The sequence below is a fragment of the Tursiops truncatus genome, chromosome 14 (genome assembly GCF_011762595.2).
Source record: "Tursiops truncatus isolate mTurTru1 chromosome 14, mTurTru1.mat.Y, whole genome shotgun sequence".
NCBI lineage: Eukaryota > Metazoa > Chordata > Mammalia > Artiodactyla > Delphinidae > Tursiops > Tursiops truncatus.
In genome coordinates, this window is record NC_047047.1 from 14798099 (window position 1) to 14812456 (window position 14358).

At 40.7% G+C, this 14358-nt stretch overlaps 1 protein-coding gene across 1 annotated transcript in view; it reads right to left on the reverse strand.

Moving 5' to 3' along the window:
- DNAH6 (dynein axonemal heavy chain 6) overlaps positions 1-14358 on the reverse strand; it is a 291734-nt gene that overhangs the window by 100001 nt on the left and 177375 nt on the right. The window contains exons 46-49 of the mRNA XM_019942077.3: positions 8340-8571; positions 4296-4448; positions 2837-2977; positions 122-364 (exon numbers count right to left, since the gene is read on the reverse strand). Of these exons, the coding sequence (XP_019797636.2) occupies positions 122-364; positions 2837-2977; positions 4296-4448; positions 8340-8571 (769 nt within the window). The remainder of the gene's footprint in view (positions 1-121; positions 365-2836; positions 2978-4295; positions 4449-8339; positions 8572-14358) is intronic.

Sequence of the window (14358 nt, forward strand, 5' to 3'; positions counted from 1 at the left end):
GGATGGAGAGAGGTCCAGTAGGCAAGATGGAACATAGATCTTCCACTCATTCTGGCAAAAGTTTTGAGTCCAAGCAAAAAAAGAAGTTTTTTTTTTTTTAAGTTAATAATAGTAAACTTACTGAAACCAACTTCTTCTTTTTTTCACTCAGCATAGACAAGTAGAGATTGATGAGTTCCAAGTAGGAGGTGGGCGTTGTGTAGTACCGTCTCCGGAGCTCTGTGTAATAGCGTTCCGCCATACTGGAGACACTCAAGTGGACATTCACACACATGAGGGAGAGCTTTTCTTTCAGTTCTTCATTTACAGCATCAACATTTGAGAAAAACGTCTTTGATACAGAAAGAAGTGCTTCTTTGGGCCACTGTAAATAAAGATATGATTTGGAAAGTCTGTTGCTTATTTCCATAATACACAGTTTAACTATGAAGAAAAATGCATTTCTCTGAAAGTCTTTTTCGCCTTGTCCCGCCTTTTAGCTTGTTAACTCCTACTTGTGTCCATGATGTTTCACGAATTGAATGGCTGTGCTCATTTGAGGGAGGTCCTGGGTCTGCATTTGCTGACCCCAGCACAGTGTCTGGTACACAGAAGTTGTTCAAAAACTATTTGATTGATTGAATAAACGTGGGTGTTTTTAGCATAATTGTATGAATAAAATCACATCCATTATGAGGATCTCATGTCCTCTCTCCGTTTATTATACAGTTTGAGTGCCAGGTTCACGGTTATAATCACTGTCCTGTTCACCTCAACTCCTTTGCTCCTCTCTTGTCTCTCTGCTCAGTCAAGTGCAACTCTCTGTTACCCCACACCTGCAACTGTGCAGGTAGCACGGCTGGAGAAAACCCCCCACAGCTGTGCTGACTGGCCTCGCTGTCAATTCATGGCAACTAGCTCAAGCGGGTTCTTAGCTCAGCCCAGAAATGCTTCTACATCGTCTCATCCGTCACTCCTGTATCCTCCTGAGTATTTCGCACCCTATGTTACTTCCTCAGACTGCTAACACTTCCTCTTTCCTCTTCATTCTCAGTTCATGACCTTGCTCCCCACATCACTAAAAAAAAAATAGAAGCAATGCAAACAGAACTTCAATGAATTTTCACCTCCACGTCTTCCCCTCTACTTGCATCTGTGGGCTTACACTCTGGGGTAAGCTGTGCGTGCTCCCTGCCCATGTCAGCCCCTTCACTGGTGAAGCCATCACATCCCTTCTTGCCTATTCAGTGACACTGGTCCAACAATGCCTAACTCTGCTGCACCATCAATATAATTCTCTTTTCTGAATCATTTCCATCAGCACACGTGTGTTGTTTGTGTTCTCCACTTGAAAAAATACTTCTCTCTTGACCTCACATATCCCTCTAGCTATTACCCATCTCATAGTGTTCCTTTGTGGCAAAACTCCTTGAAAGAGTTGTCTCCGATTCCCCTCCTTTCTTCTCTCTTGAACCTTCTACCCCATCACTCCACCGGAACAGCTCTTGTCAAGATCAATGGTAACTCTACACTGGTAAATTTAATAGTCTTCTCTTCTTTATAAATTCCATTCTGCCTTTGTTCAATGATTGTCATTATCATCCCTTGCACATGAGTAAATCCCTAGTGGGCTTTGAAGCTAATGTAAGTACCCTTGAGGAGTTATTGGACAATGTGTTACCACTTTAAAATCAAGCAAGTTCAGACATATACCCGGAAAAGACAAAAACTCTAATACAAAAAGACACATGCACCCCTATGTTCATAGCAACACTATTTACCATAGCCAAGACATGGAAGAGAGACCTAAATGTCCATTGAAAGATGAATGCATAAAGAAGATGTAATGGGGCTTCCCTGGTTGTGCAGTGGTTAAGAGTCCACCTGCCAATGCAGGGGACACGGGTTCGTGCCCTGGTATGGGAAGATCCCACATGCTGTGGAGTGGCTGGGCCGGTAAGCCATGGCTGCTGAGCCTGTGCATCCGGAGCCTGTGCTCTGCAATGGGAGAGGCCGCAGCAGTGAGAGGCCCGCGAACCGAAAAAAAAAAAAAATGATGTAATGGGTATAGATATAGATATAGATATGGATATAGATATAGATATAGATAGATATAGTGGAGTACTACTCAGCCATAAAAAAGAATGAAATAATGCCATATGCAGCAATGTGGATGGATCTAGAGATTATCATACTAAGTAAAGTCAGACAGAGAAAGACAAATATCATATGATATCACTTATATGTGGAGTCTAAAAAATGATACAAATGAACTTATTTACAAACAGAAATAGACTCACAGACATAGAAAACAAACTTACGGTTATCAAAGGGGAAAGGTAGGGGGAGGGATAAATTGGAAATTTGGGAGTAACAGATACACACTATTATATATAAAATAGATAAGCAACAAGTTCCTACTGTATAGCACTGGGAACTATATTCAATATCTTTTAATAACCTACAATGGAAAATAATCTGAAATATATATACACACATATATATACAATTGAATATATATGTAACTGAATCACTTTGCTGTACACCTGAAACATTATAAATCAATTATATTTCATTAAAAAAATAAAATCGGGTCTTCCCTGGTGGCGCAGTGGTTGAGAGTCCACCTGCCGATGCAGGGGACGCGAGTTCGTGCCGCGGTCTGGGAAGATCCCACATGCCACGGAGCGGCTGGGCCCGTGAGCCATGGCCGCTGAGCCTGCGCATCCGGAGCCTGTGCTCCGCAACGGGAGAGGTCACAGCAGTGAGAGGTCCGCATACCGCAAAAAAAAAAAAAAAAAAAAAAAAAATCAAGCGAGTCCTACTTCTCAAAGAGATATCCTGTGATGTCACCGACCTGGACAAACCAATCAATGGTGCAGCAGTTCACAAGGGATGGAAACATCCGGCATCGGGACCGAAAGGCCTCTCCAACGGGGCTCATGCAGAGAACAATGTGCAGCTTCTGACGGACTCTGCTGATAAAGTATTGAAACACCTGACAAAAAGAAAGACATTTTCAATTTAGAATAAGGCTGAACCAACTATGAAAATAAGTGTTGGCTAATGCATCTGACTCTACCAATATCAAATTAAAAAAATGTTAGCATAGTGGATGTATGAATTGTTTTAACATCCCATTCCAACCCCTTTTTCTCATGCAGACTGGAAAGATTAAATGACGTTTTGCAGACGCTGTTGCAACTTGGGTTTGGCATGTGACGTAGGTCCTCTTCATCAGTGGATTTAAGGAGACCCCTTGAATAAAGTGGAGAGAGGTAGTCACACAAGGCTTTGCCTTGGGGTAGGAGACCATTGGGAGAAAGAGACAGGGTACAGGGCAACTATTTTTGCAGGTACAGAGCCTGGCAGAAATGGCATGGACCTGGGGTCACCATCTCTGGATGTGGCTCCTTACTTCAGCTGCTCCCAACGTGGTGGGGGACACATGACTTTGGAGCTGGCAGCTGAAGCAGTAGCACACTGATTGGTTAGAGGTCTCCTGGATCAGCAGAACGGTTGTGGCAGAGGCAGCAGTGTCCTTGACTGTTGACTTCTACAGTGTCATTTCATAATCGTTCCAAGGAATTCAGCCTGGAATCCCTTTCTTTAGCCTTCCCAATGGTTGTGTCCCTCGAATAAAGCCATTTCTGCTTACATTGGCTGTCTGTACCTATAAGTCCTGACTTAGCAGGGGAGGGAATTCTCATGAAAGGACACGGAAGAGAGGATATGAGAAAGACTGGCCCAAAAAGTTAGATAAGGTGCAGAAAGAAGAGAAAGGCCTGGGCTAGACAAATAGCTGCTTACAGAGTGTAGCACGGTGTTGGAGAAATGGATCTGGACAGCAGCTGTGTTGTGTGTGTGTGTGTCTGTGTGTGTGTGTGTGTGTGTGTGTGTGTGTGTGTGTGTTAGAGAGAGAGAGAGAGAGAGGTTGACAGAGAGGGAGAATGCATTTCATAATCTTGCCAATAGGAAAGGCAGTCAAAAGTACTGAACTCCTTAAGCAGGGCACTGGGTGTGTGTGAAATAAATTTGTGTTTAAGAAGGATAAGAGAAGCTTTCCAGTTTGGACAGATCTATGATCTCCATGGGGTAGTAGGGCTTCTGTTTTCTGCTTTCCATAACAGTTTCTGGAAACCTGATGAACCAATGCTTTAAATGTAGGAAATAAAATACATAGGATTACAAAGGAAACAAATTATATTGAAAAAATTCTGTCCATGGACTGCTTAAGGGGATTTGTGGACCACTGGAAAAAGGCTAAGACAACTTTTTGTTTTCCAAAACCTTCTTACCATTCTGACATGTCCTACCTCATCTCTATTCCCCTCAGAAATTCCTGCTTCTTTCACTCTTGGTCTGGTGGCTGCTAAAACCTGCTCCAGTTCATCCTTTTCAAATAAATTCGGCACTTCACCTGAGTTCAGGATGTTATTTATATCTTCTAGAAACTCTTCTACTACAATCTGTAGAAGAAAGCAGAGTGGTCATTATACCTTATTCAACCATTTTACATTTACTGCCTGTATATTACAAGCAAATATATGATCTAAAATTCACACTGAGTTAATTTTATCTTTAAGAGAAGATGACCCTGGGGGAGTGGCCAAGATGTTAAAGTAGGATGACCCTGAGCTTACCTCCTCCCACGGCACACCAAAATTACAACTATTTACAGAGCAACTATCAATGAGAGTGACCTACTTAACGCATAGAAATATTAACAGGGAATTAGGCAAAATGAGGCAACAGAGGAATATGTTCCAAATGAAGGAACAAGATAAAACCTCAGAAGAACTAAGCAAAGTGGAGATAAGTAATCTACCTGATAAAGAGTTCAAGGTAATGACCGTAAAGATCCTCGTGAACTAGAGGGAAGACTGGATGAACACAGTAAGAAGTCTAACAAAGAGAAGATATAAAGAAGAACCAAACAGAGCTTGTTTTTAAAATTTCTATGAAAATACAAAAGATCCTGAATAGCCAAACTCATCTTGAGAAAGAGGAACAAAGCTGGAGGTATCATGCTCCCTGAGGTCAAACTATACTAGAAAGCTACAGTATTCAAATAGTATGGTATTGGAACAAAAACAGACTCATAGATCAATGGAACAGAATAGAGAGCCCAGAAATAAAACACACACTTCTATGGGCAATTAATCTACACAAAGGAGGTAAGAATATACAATGGGGAAAAGACAGTCTCTTCAATAAATGGTGCTGGGAAAACTAGACAGCTACATCCATAAGGAATTGGACTACATTCTCATACCGTATACAATATATACTTTCTGTCCATTTCTCTTTCTCTTCTTCTGAAATTCCCACAATGTGGATATTGTTTGTTTTGATTGTGTCCCATCAGTCCCATAGGTTTTCTTCACTCTTTTTCTTTCTTTTTATGCTTCTGACTGGATAATTTTAAATGTCTTGTCTTCTAGGTCACTGATTCTTTCTTCCACATGGTTGAATCCTTTTGAAGCTCTCTATTGAATTCCTCAGTTCAGTCATTGTATTTTTCAGCTCTAAGATTTCTGTTTGGTTTTTTAAAAAAATTGTTTCTATTTCTCTGTTGAACTTCTCATTTGTTTATGCATTGTTTTCCTAATTTCATTTAGTTGTCCATCTGTGTGTTTTTGTAGTTCACTAAAATTTTTAAGAGGATTAATTTAAATCTTCGTCTGACAATTCACAGACCTTCCCTTCTTTAGGGTCAGTTATTGGGGCTTTATTAGTTTCCTTTGGTGGTAACATGTTTACCTGATTGTTCATGATCCTTGATTCCTTACATTGTCATCTGCACATTTGAGTAAGTGATCTTCTCTTCCAGACTTTACTGGTTCACTTTGGCAGAGATTGTTCTTCACCAGTCAGCTCAGTTTGGGTTTCTGGACATATCAACTGGTAATATCTTTGAGCAGGTGGGACTTGCTATCAATGTCTATTTTAGGGTAGGGATAATGCCTGAGCTCTGAGGTCATGGGTGATGCAACTGGCTGAGAACAGTTGGACAGGACTTCTGACTTGGTTTTAAATGACCAAGGCTATAGGATGAGCTCTGTGATTGCCTGGGTTCTCTTATCAGGTTTCCTAGACTGTTGGGGCTGGGTACTATACTTAGCGGTAGGTGAGGCTATGAATTAGCTTCCCTGCCCTGGCAGAGTGGGAGAATGGGTTCCAAGCCCAAAAAGGCTTTTTGTGGTCTGGTGGGGTGGGGCATGGCAGGGAGGTACACTCACCATTGGGCACTGTTATGAATTAGCTCCCTTGCTGAGGTGGAGAAGGAGAGCTGGTTCCAAACATCTTCCTAGGTGTTTCTGGTCAAGCTTTCTGCTTGGAGGGGCTGGGAACTAAGCAGTAGATGGGACTGTGAATTAGCTGCCTTGCCTGGGAGGAGCAGGAAACTGGCTTCAAGTCTGGAAAGGCTCTTTGTTTGTGGTCTGGACTCAAGCTGATCTTCACCCCAAGTTCCATGGCTGGGCAGTGTCACTCCACTGGCTTTGCCCTGTGGGCCATCTACTCTGTCTGCCATACTCTCCTCTTGAGCGTTGCTGGGCTACACAGGTTTCCAGGTGTTCTGGCCAGCCTTTCTGGCTGGGTGGAGCCAGGAGCTACACTCAGCAGTGAGCAGGGTATGACTGGGTGGGTGGGGGGACCGGACCAGGCTCCAGGGCTGGCAAGGCTCTTCATTTGAGGACCTCGAATCAGGCAGACCTGCACCCAGCTGAGTTCCCTGATCAGACTGGCTCTGCGGATGAGCAAAGCTGCTGGCTTGGACCACTCTTGGGCGCTTGGGTAAGAACTTGTTTTGTCATGATCTGAGTGCTGGTTGTTACATCCTTACGCCTTCTCCGTCACAATCAGATTCCCAGAGGTCAAGCGCTGCAGATTCCTCCACCATCCCTGTGATGTGAGACTGGAGTGAAACTCCCAAGATGCTACCCAGAACACTGCGGGAGCTGGATGTCCACCCTGGGCTCTTTCTTCCCACTGGAGAGACCCCAGGCTCAGAGGAGACCTCTTGATGTGGTGCTGTGCTGGCCTGGGAGGAGAGTAACGTGGTCAGTGTGTCGCTGCTCCTCTTACCCTTCTAACGTGGACTTTCTGGGTCTCTGTGGTGCAGGGGTGTGCTTCAGCCTCACCCTCCAGGTTCTAGGATTTTCTCCGTGTCTCGTCCGTGAATAATTGTTAGGTGTTCCTGTGAGGGGGAGCAGACTGATCTATGTCACCATCTTGGCGATGTCACTTGCTGTCACTTTGTTCTTGCACTATTTTCCTGGTGTCACGAAATTGTGTATGTGTTCTCTTGTAGCTCTCTGAGCATCTTTAGAACAATTATTCCGAATTCTTTGTGGGGCAATTTGTGGATCTCCATTTCTTGGGGCCGGTTATTGGAGGTTTACTGTGGAGTCACGGTTCCCTGATTCTTCACGATCCCTGTAGACTTACATAGATGTCTGCCCATTTGAAGAAACAGTCACCTCTTCCAGACTTTTTGGGCTGACTTCGGTAAGGGAGACTTTCAGCAGTGGGTGGGGGCACGCTGGGGCACTAGACGCCAGGTCTAGTGGGGCAGGGCACCGAATACGGAGGCATGCGGTGTGGGGAGGTTATGTGACTTCGGCTCAGGCCACAGTGGCCACACACTCAGCTGCGGGTCTTTTCTCATATGTAAAAAATATTTACATACTCAGATATAAGGTCACTGCTTGTCACAGATGTTAAAAACAATTTCCCCACCTTATTCGTACTTAGTCATTTTATAGTGTTTTCAAAATTAAAATGAATTTTAAAGTATTTATGCACCAGATTTATCACTTTTTAATTCCTTGGCTGATTTCTATAAACGTTTATTTTCCCTAACATTAAAAGTGTCATCACTGTAGACAATCCTCTATTATGGAATAAATTCAGGATCAGTTAAATTTGTTGTAGACATAATCTTATTTTAATTTTAAATTTAATCTAACCAAAACACATCCATTATTTTTTCCTTTTCTTGAGTAAAGCATGTTTCCCTAATTGATTTCACTTAGGGAATTACTTTCTTATATTTATTTCTACAGGAATAGTTTATTACCTCTGTTTTCTATGCCCTTTCCCTCCAAGAAAAGTTAAGTCCTTTCTCGCCCTCTTAACCTCTGATCACATTTACTTACTTAGAATTTAAAGGGGGAAGCAATAGTTGGTAAAAGAAGTAAAAGTGTATCGTAAAAGTCTTTCATAAGGCCCAAGAACTCTGTTATTAGAGGGAATGATTCCCTGAACTACATCCTAAAAACTATTTGAAGCTCACACACGTGATTGTAACACTTGTCCTTTTCCTGTTCTTGCTCTTTGGCTATTTAGATACGTACCTGGGTGTCCGTGAAGAGGAAAACCATATTCTTGTCTTCTACACCAGCCAGTTTGTACAGCTTCCTCAGGTCTTCATGAAAACAGTCATAATTATACCCCCGGCTCAATTCAATCTGCAAACATTTGTAACCACATATGTGAGCTGCAAGTCTTGTAAGAGACTGCTTTCCTGTGCCTCCCACTCCAACCAGCAGGGCGTTGCCTCTTTCCTGACGAATCATGCGGGCGATCCTGCAGGAGACAAAGCAGACAAAGGTTTATTTCAAGTGTACAGACAAGGCTTCTGCTCAGAGGGCCTGCCCCAGTGTGGAAGGCTGGTGGCCTCTGGAGGGTCATCCCCCAGCCAAAGGCCACAGGGAAGAGCAGGGTATGTCTGAGGTTCGTGGTTGGGAGAAAAGCACCACTGGTTTCCTTATATCCATCTCTCCCCCATTTCCTATAGGCTGTTGGCCTTGGTCACGCAAATACAGTAAGGTAAAATCTCCTCTCCCTTCTTCAAAGCGTGAAGGATTTTGTTAAGGAGCCTGGCTGCTCTAGGCCACTACTTATATTAACCATTATATGGGCAAGCAGGTCTCTATTTCTAAGGATGAGCAAGAGAAAAATCGCTGAATGTAGGAGAGGAGACTGCAGCTCAGAAAACATCAACAGGAATAACCTGAAATGGATTTACTATATCAACAAAATTTTAGAAAATTTCTGATTCATGTTAACAATAAGAATTTATAAAAAATTGCAATCATGATACTAGAGTGAGCACTCAGAAAGGGAAAAAAATCCAAGTGTAGGAAAAATTGATTGTTGATGGGAAGTCTGACTACCAAATTGCAAACTTCAGTGGAAGATGGGCCTCACAAATAGGATACTGTGGAAAATTGAATAGGTGAAGTAGAAGGCAAACACAAGGAATTTAGCCAGGCCTCAGAGAAAAAAAGATAATGATATTAAAAATGACAAGAGAGAAAATGGAAGGTAAACAGGAGAGACAAATTGAATCCCAGAGGCCACACAATAGGAACTGTAGGAGAAATAAGAGGGGAGCGAGCTGAAATAATAGAAGAAACCCCTAGAGCTGAGCCCCTAGATCTGAGGAAGTCACTCAGTGTCAGGAAAGAAAGTCAAAGAAGACAAGCAAAACATTAAATGTTTTCTAGGAGATCTATAAATATAAAATAAACTATGTGTGTGTGTGTAGGTGAATGTATGCCTGCATGCATATGTGAATCAAAGTATGAAAGAGAAACCTATATTTTAGACATAATTGAAAATTTGTGAGCATCTGAAAAATAGATATAATAGATTACTCCCAAAGGGACAAATAATTTTAGGCTGGCCTCAGGCATCTCTTTTACAAGATGACATTCCACAATGGTTAAGAGGGAAAGCTATCAAGTTATTTCTCAGAGAGTAAACCACCTGCAAATCCTTCCTAAAAGAGTCCTTGAAGGTATATAGAGAAGTATGAATAAAATTCAGAAACTCAAGAAAAAGGGGGAAGGGATGTCAGTATAAAAGTCAGCAGTTTGTATGAGAGTCAAGTTCATATACTGTTGTTAAGATAAAAAGGTAATGGTAGGGCTTCCCTGGTGGCGCAGTGGTTAAGAATCTGCCTGCCAATGCAGGGGACACGGGTTTGAGACCTGGTCTGGGAAGATCCCACATGCTGCAGAGCAATGAAGCCTGTGCGCCACAGCTACTGACCCTGCACTCTGGAGCCCGCGAGCCACAACTACTGAGCCCGTGTGCCACAACTACTGAAGCCCTCGTGCCTGGAGCCCGTGCTCGGCAGTGGGAGAGGCCGCCGCAGTGAGACGCCTGCACACCGCAACAAAGAGTGGCTCCACTCACCACAACTAGAGAAAGCCCGCCTGAAGCAACGAAGACCCAATGCAGCCAAAAATAAATAAATTTATATATAAAAAAAGGTAATGGTAATGTCAATAAACTCACCTTAAAAAGAAGATGCAAATGTAAAAAAATTCTTTTTAAAAAATTATCACCTAAAATCTCAGATTGGGTCATCAGAAACTAAGAAATCATGGGAGAAATGTAAAAGCAGGTTTAATTTCTCTCTCTCAATCTCTCTCTTTTTTGTTTTTAATAGGAAGGTATCTGTCATCTACTCTTTTTAATTCATGATGCTGATAATTGGAAAAAACAAAGTTCAAATATTTGAAAAGGATAATGGTTTTATTACTTTTTTAATTAAGAAAGAAAAACATGATCATTGTAACTGATGGGAAAAAAGCACTGCTAACACTTTACCACTTGTAAGCTCTATCATGAGGGCCTGGATGCTGTCCTGCTCTCTATGGCAGCAGTGTGTAGCACACGGTAGGTGCTTCATAAATAAATTTATGTCTGTTGACTTGTATGTGTGTGTTTACAAAAATGGAATTAATCTCTACACCACATTTTGTTTTGTGACTGTTTTGCTAAATAATGCTTTATGGACATTCTCATGCTAGTGAATACAGCAATAGATATATCATAGTTTATTTAATCGGTTCCCTACTGATGGATATTTAGTTCTTTTCATGGTTTTGTTATCATATTGACAATATTAAAAAACAAACCTTAATGCTAGCTGCAAATAGAATCCTTTCAGATCACGAGAGAGAGAGAAAATCCATGAAACAAAAAAGAGGTTGCATTAAAATAAGTTAGAAAATAAGTTAGGATGGCATAAATGTGGTTGTTAAAGCCATGCTTTAAAATAATATTTAATTATATAGGCTTGTGGAGGTAAATGAAATGTGTTAAAGGCATAATGTCTAACTCTATGTGCCATAATTGAATTTTGTAAAAAAATTATATATGCTTATAAATATATTTGAAAGCACCATACAATTTTAAGTGACTGTCTCTAGGTGAGGAGGTGGAATTATGAACAATGTTTTTGTAAATTTTCCACAATAAGTGTATTTAGTATATAATCAGAAAAAGTAATCACTATTTTTTTTTAAAGAAAACAAAGTAGATCTATTTCTTCCTTGTAGGAAATATAAAGATGTCTTCCTTATGTAGTAGTTCTATCATTAAAAAGATCTTGGTAATAGGCATTTTTATAAGTAAAATTACGTTTATGAAAAAAGGAAATAAACATGTGATTTCTCATTCTAACTACCTCTGAAATTCAGTACACTATCACCAAATCACCTATATTGAAGTAATCAACTTCTAAAGACCTTAAAAACTGTGAATTAGACGACAGTGGTTAAATAGTTCTTATGTGCCATCAGCTTTGGTGGCAGGGCATAGGAGCTGTGTAGTATGAGCTTAGAATGGGGAGCCTACAAGGACTGATTGGAAAATGCTCCTCTGGGACAAAGCACAGACTCCTAGGTCATTATTCAGTATCTTCTGAAATAGTATGAAACTTTCAGATTGGTCTTCTACAGCTTCACACTCTCTCCTGCCCTTACGGTGAGTGTGCTGTTTCACTGCCCAGAAAGTCTTGATAACACTGCTTTGTCTAGAACAGGAGTGAGCAAAAGATGGCCTATGGGCCAAAACTTAACCCAAAGATTGGTTTTTCAAAAAAATTAAAAAAAAATTTTTATGGCCTATGAGCTAAGAGTGGTGTTTAGAGTTTTAAATGGTTGACAGAAAAATCAAAAGGGTAATATTTTATGATATGTGACATTATCACATGACATTCCAACATGAGTGTCCATAAATGAAGTTTTATTGGAGCACAGCTGTGCTCATTTATTCACTGAGTGGCGGTGGTTGCTTTTGTGTTACAATGGCAGAGTTGAGTAGTTGTGACAGGGTCTGTGGCAGAGCCTAAAATATTTACCATCTGGCCCTTTACGAAAGAAGGTTGTAGCTCCTTTCCCTAGGACCTGCCAACTAAAAACTCGCTTGCCACCTGGTTCTACAAGAATGAAGTCACTAACCACTGCAGTCTCTGACCTTCAGCACACCCTGAAAGGAGTTCAGGGTGGAGATCAGGAATGAGGAACTCTGTGCTCTGGGAAAAACTGGCAGAACAGATCTTCAGATATCTATTTTCAGGAGATTTTATGAGCTCAATTTCTTTCATCTTCTCATATCTAGAAAAGCACTAAAATCGTTAATGGAGACATCTGTTCCTTGTGACTAGCAGCAACCTTCTGCCAAAATGTGTGCTTGACTGCACGTACCCCCTTCACCAAAATCACCTTGCCCCTACCTCTCTGGAGCAGTTCCTCGTAGCTATCTGAGAGGCTGTTTTCTGGGCTATAGTCCTCATTTTCCCCCAAATAAAACTTAACTCATAACCCTTACATTGGGCATTTTTTTCTTTTTTTTCATTTGACAGATCCTTTGCTAACTCCTCCCCTAAAACAACTAAGACCCACAGGTACTATTGCCACTGCTATATCTCTATCACAATGCACATCTAACAGACGACACTTCAGATCATTTGCTTATACCTCCTCAGCTACCTCTGAGAGTATAAAATTGAGGGCTGAATGGATATGTAATAATGTTTTGTTATTTCTTCCCATAATGCACAAGGGCTCTATAGTGGATGAAAATATTGAATATCATAAATATCTTGCACTTTATATGTTACTCTTTCCTTGTTTCATTTACATTATAGTAATTTGTTTTTTCCATCTGAGATTATTTGAAACAAATGACTTGTCCTTTCTGCTTCCCAGTGTTATCTTTTCTGTCAACTTACATATCAATGGATAAAAAAACTCCCTCCATTGAGAATCCTCCAAAGTTACATTTTCTCTGCTGTAGTAGGCAAGAGATGGCTCTCCTAATTAGTAACTTTATTTTAACAGAGAGATCCATTTGACCATCCTTGCAGTATGGTGACAACTTTGGGGGCATGTAATAGGTAAACAGCTTGGTGCAAACTGCTCTTCAAAAGCACAGGCTCTGAAGTAAATGTTAATTTTTTTCTGAGTTGGGAAGGCTTTTATTCAGTTATCCTATGCAACAAAACAAAACAAGAACCTAGAATGTTAACAAATGGAAATGTAGTATCAGCTATATTGCTGAATATTTAGTGATTTTCCCAAAACTCTTGTTCATAATGGAAGTCCTTTCCAATTGCTAATCAGCAGTAGGTGTTTGAGAGCTCTTACTTACGACAAGTAGAAATTCCTCTCTAGAAAAAAAGAGAACACGTCTACATAGTTATTTACATGGTGGTCCTTTTTGCAAGAAAACTAAATCTCCCCCATTTTACAAATGGTTTTTAATTTCCTTCTGTAATATTTTAAGCAAACCTTGAGTAGCCTGGTGATTCCCTTTCACAAAAGTAAGAGAGATTATAAATATAATTAAGCCGACTTTGCCTATCATCTGGTCTATTCTTCAGGAAGTTTCTCAGACCAGAGTTCTGCCATTCTTTTCTTTTCTTTTTTCTTTCAGGCTTAGGGCTTGCTTGAGCTATGGGAATAAAACTTGTTAGGAGTTAGTGTGTGGGTATATTGGCAGGGGGACAGATGGGAAGCAAGTGGTATCCTGACAACCCAATGACAAACTATTTTGTGTTACAACACTTGAGCTGTGATGAACATAAATCCTTGAATTAGAGTTAATTAAATAGCAGAAGTATAGGAAGGGCAAAAGACTTGGTTTGCTTATGGTTATGGAAAAAAAATCCTGGAGATCTGTCAGTCTTAACAAGGTCCAACACTAAAATATAGTTGACAAGAGAAACAAACAAAGCAATTAAAATCTTGCCATGGTAGCAGACCATGGGAAATTTTGTCCTCACACACATTTTGCACTGCTTATTCCACAGAATACTATATCAAATCTGGGTATCACATTTTAAGTGAAACATTGAAAAGTTATAAAGGGCTCAGTATGTTGAAAACTGGAAATAACTGCTAATAGGCAATAGTGAAACATCTGGGATAATTATACCTGGAGAAGGTAAAGCTAAGAAGAACTTGGTCATGATTTTCTAATATTTGGAGGGCTGTTAGGAAAAAGAGTGGATCCATTTTCGGTGGAGGCATCTACAGTGAAGTTAGAATCAAAGCATTGGATATGATCCCCAGC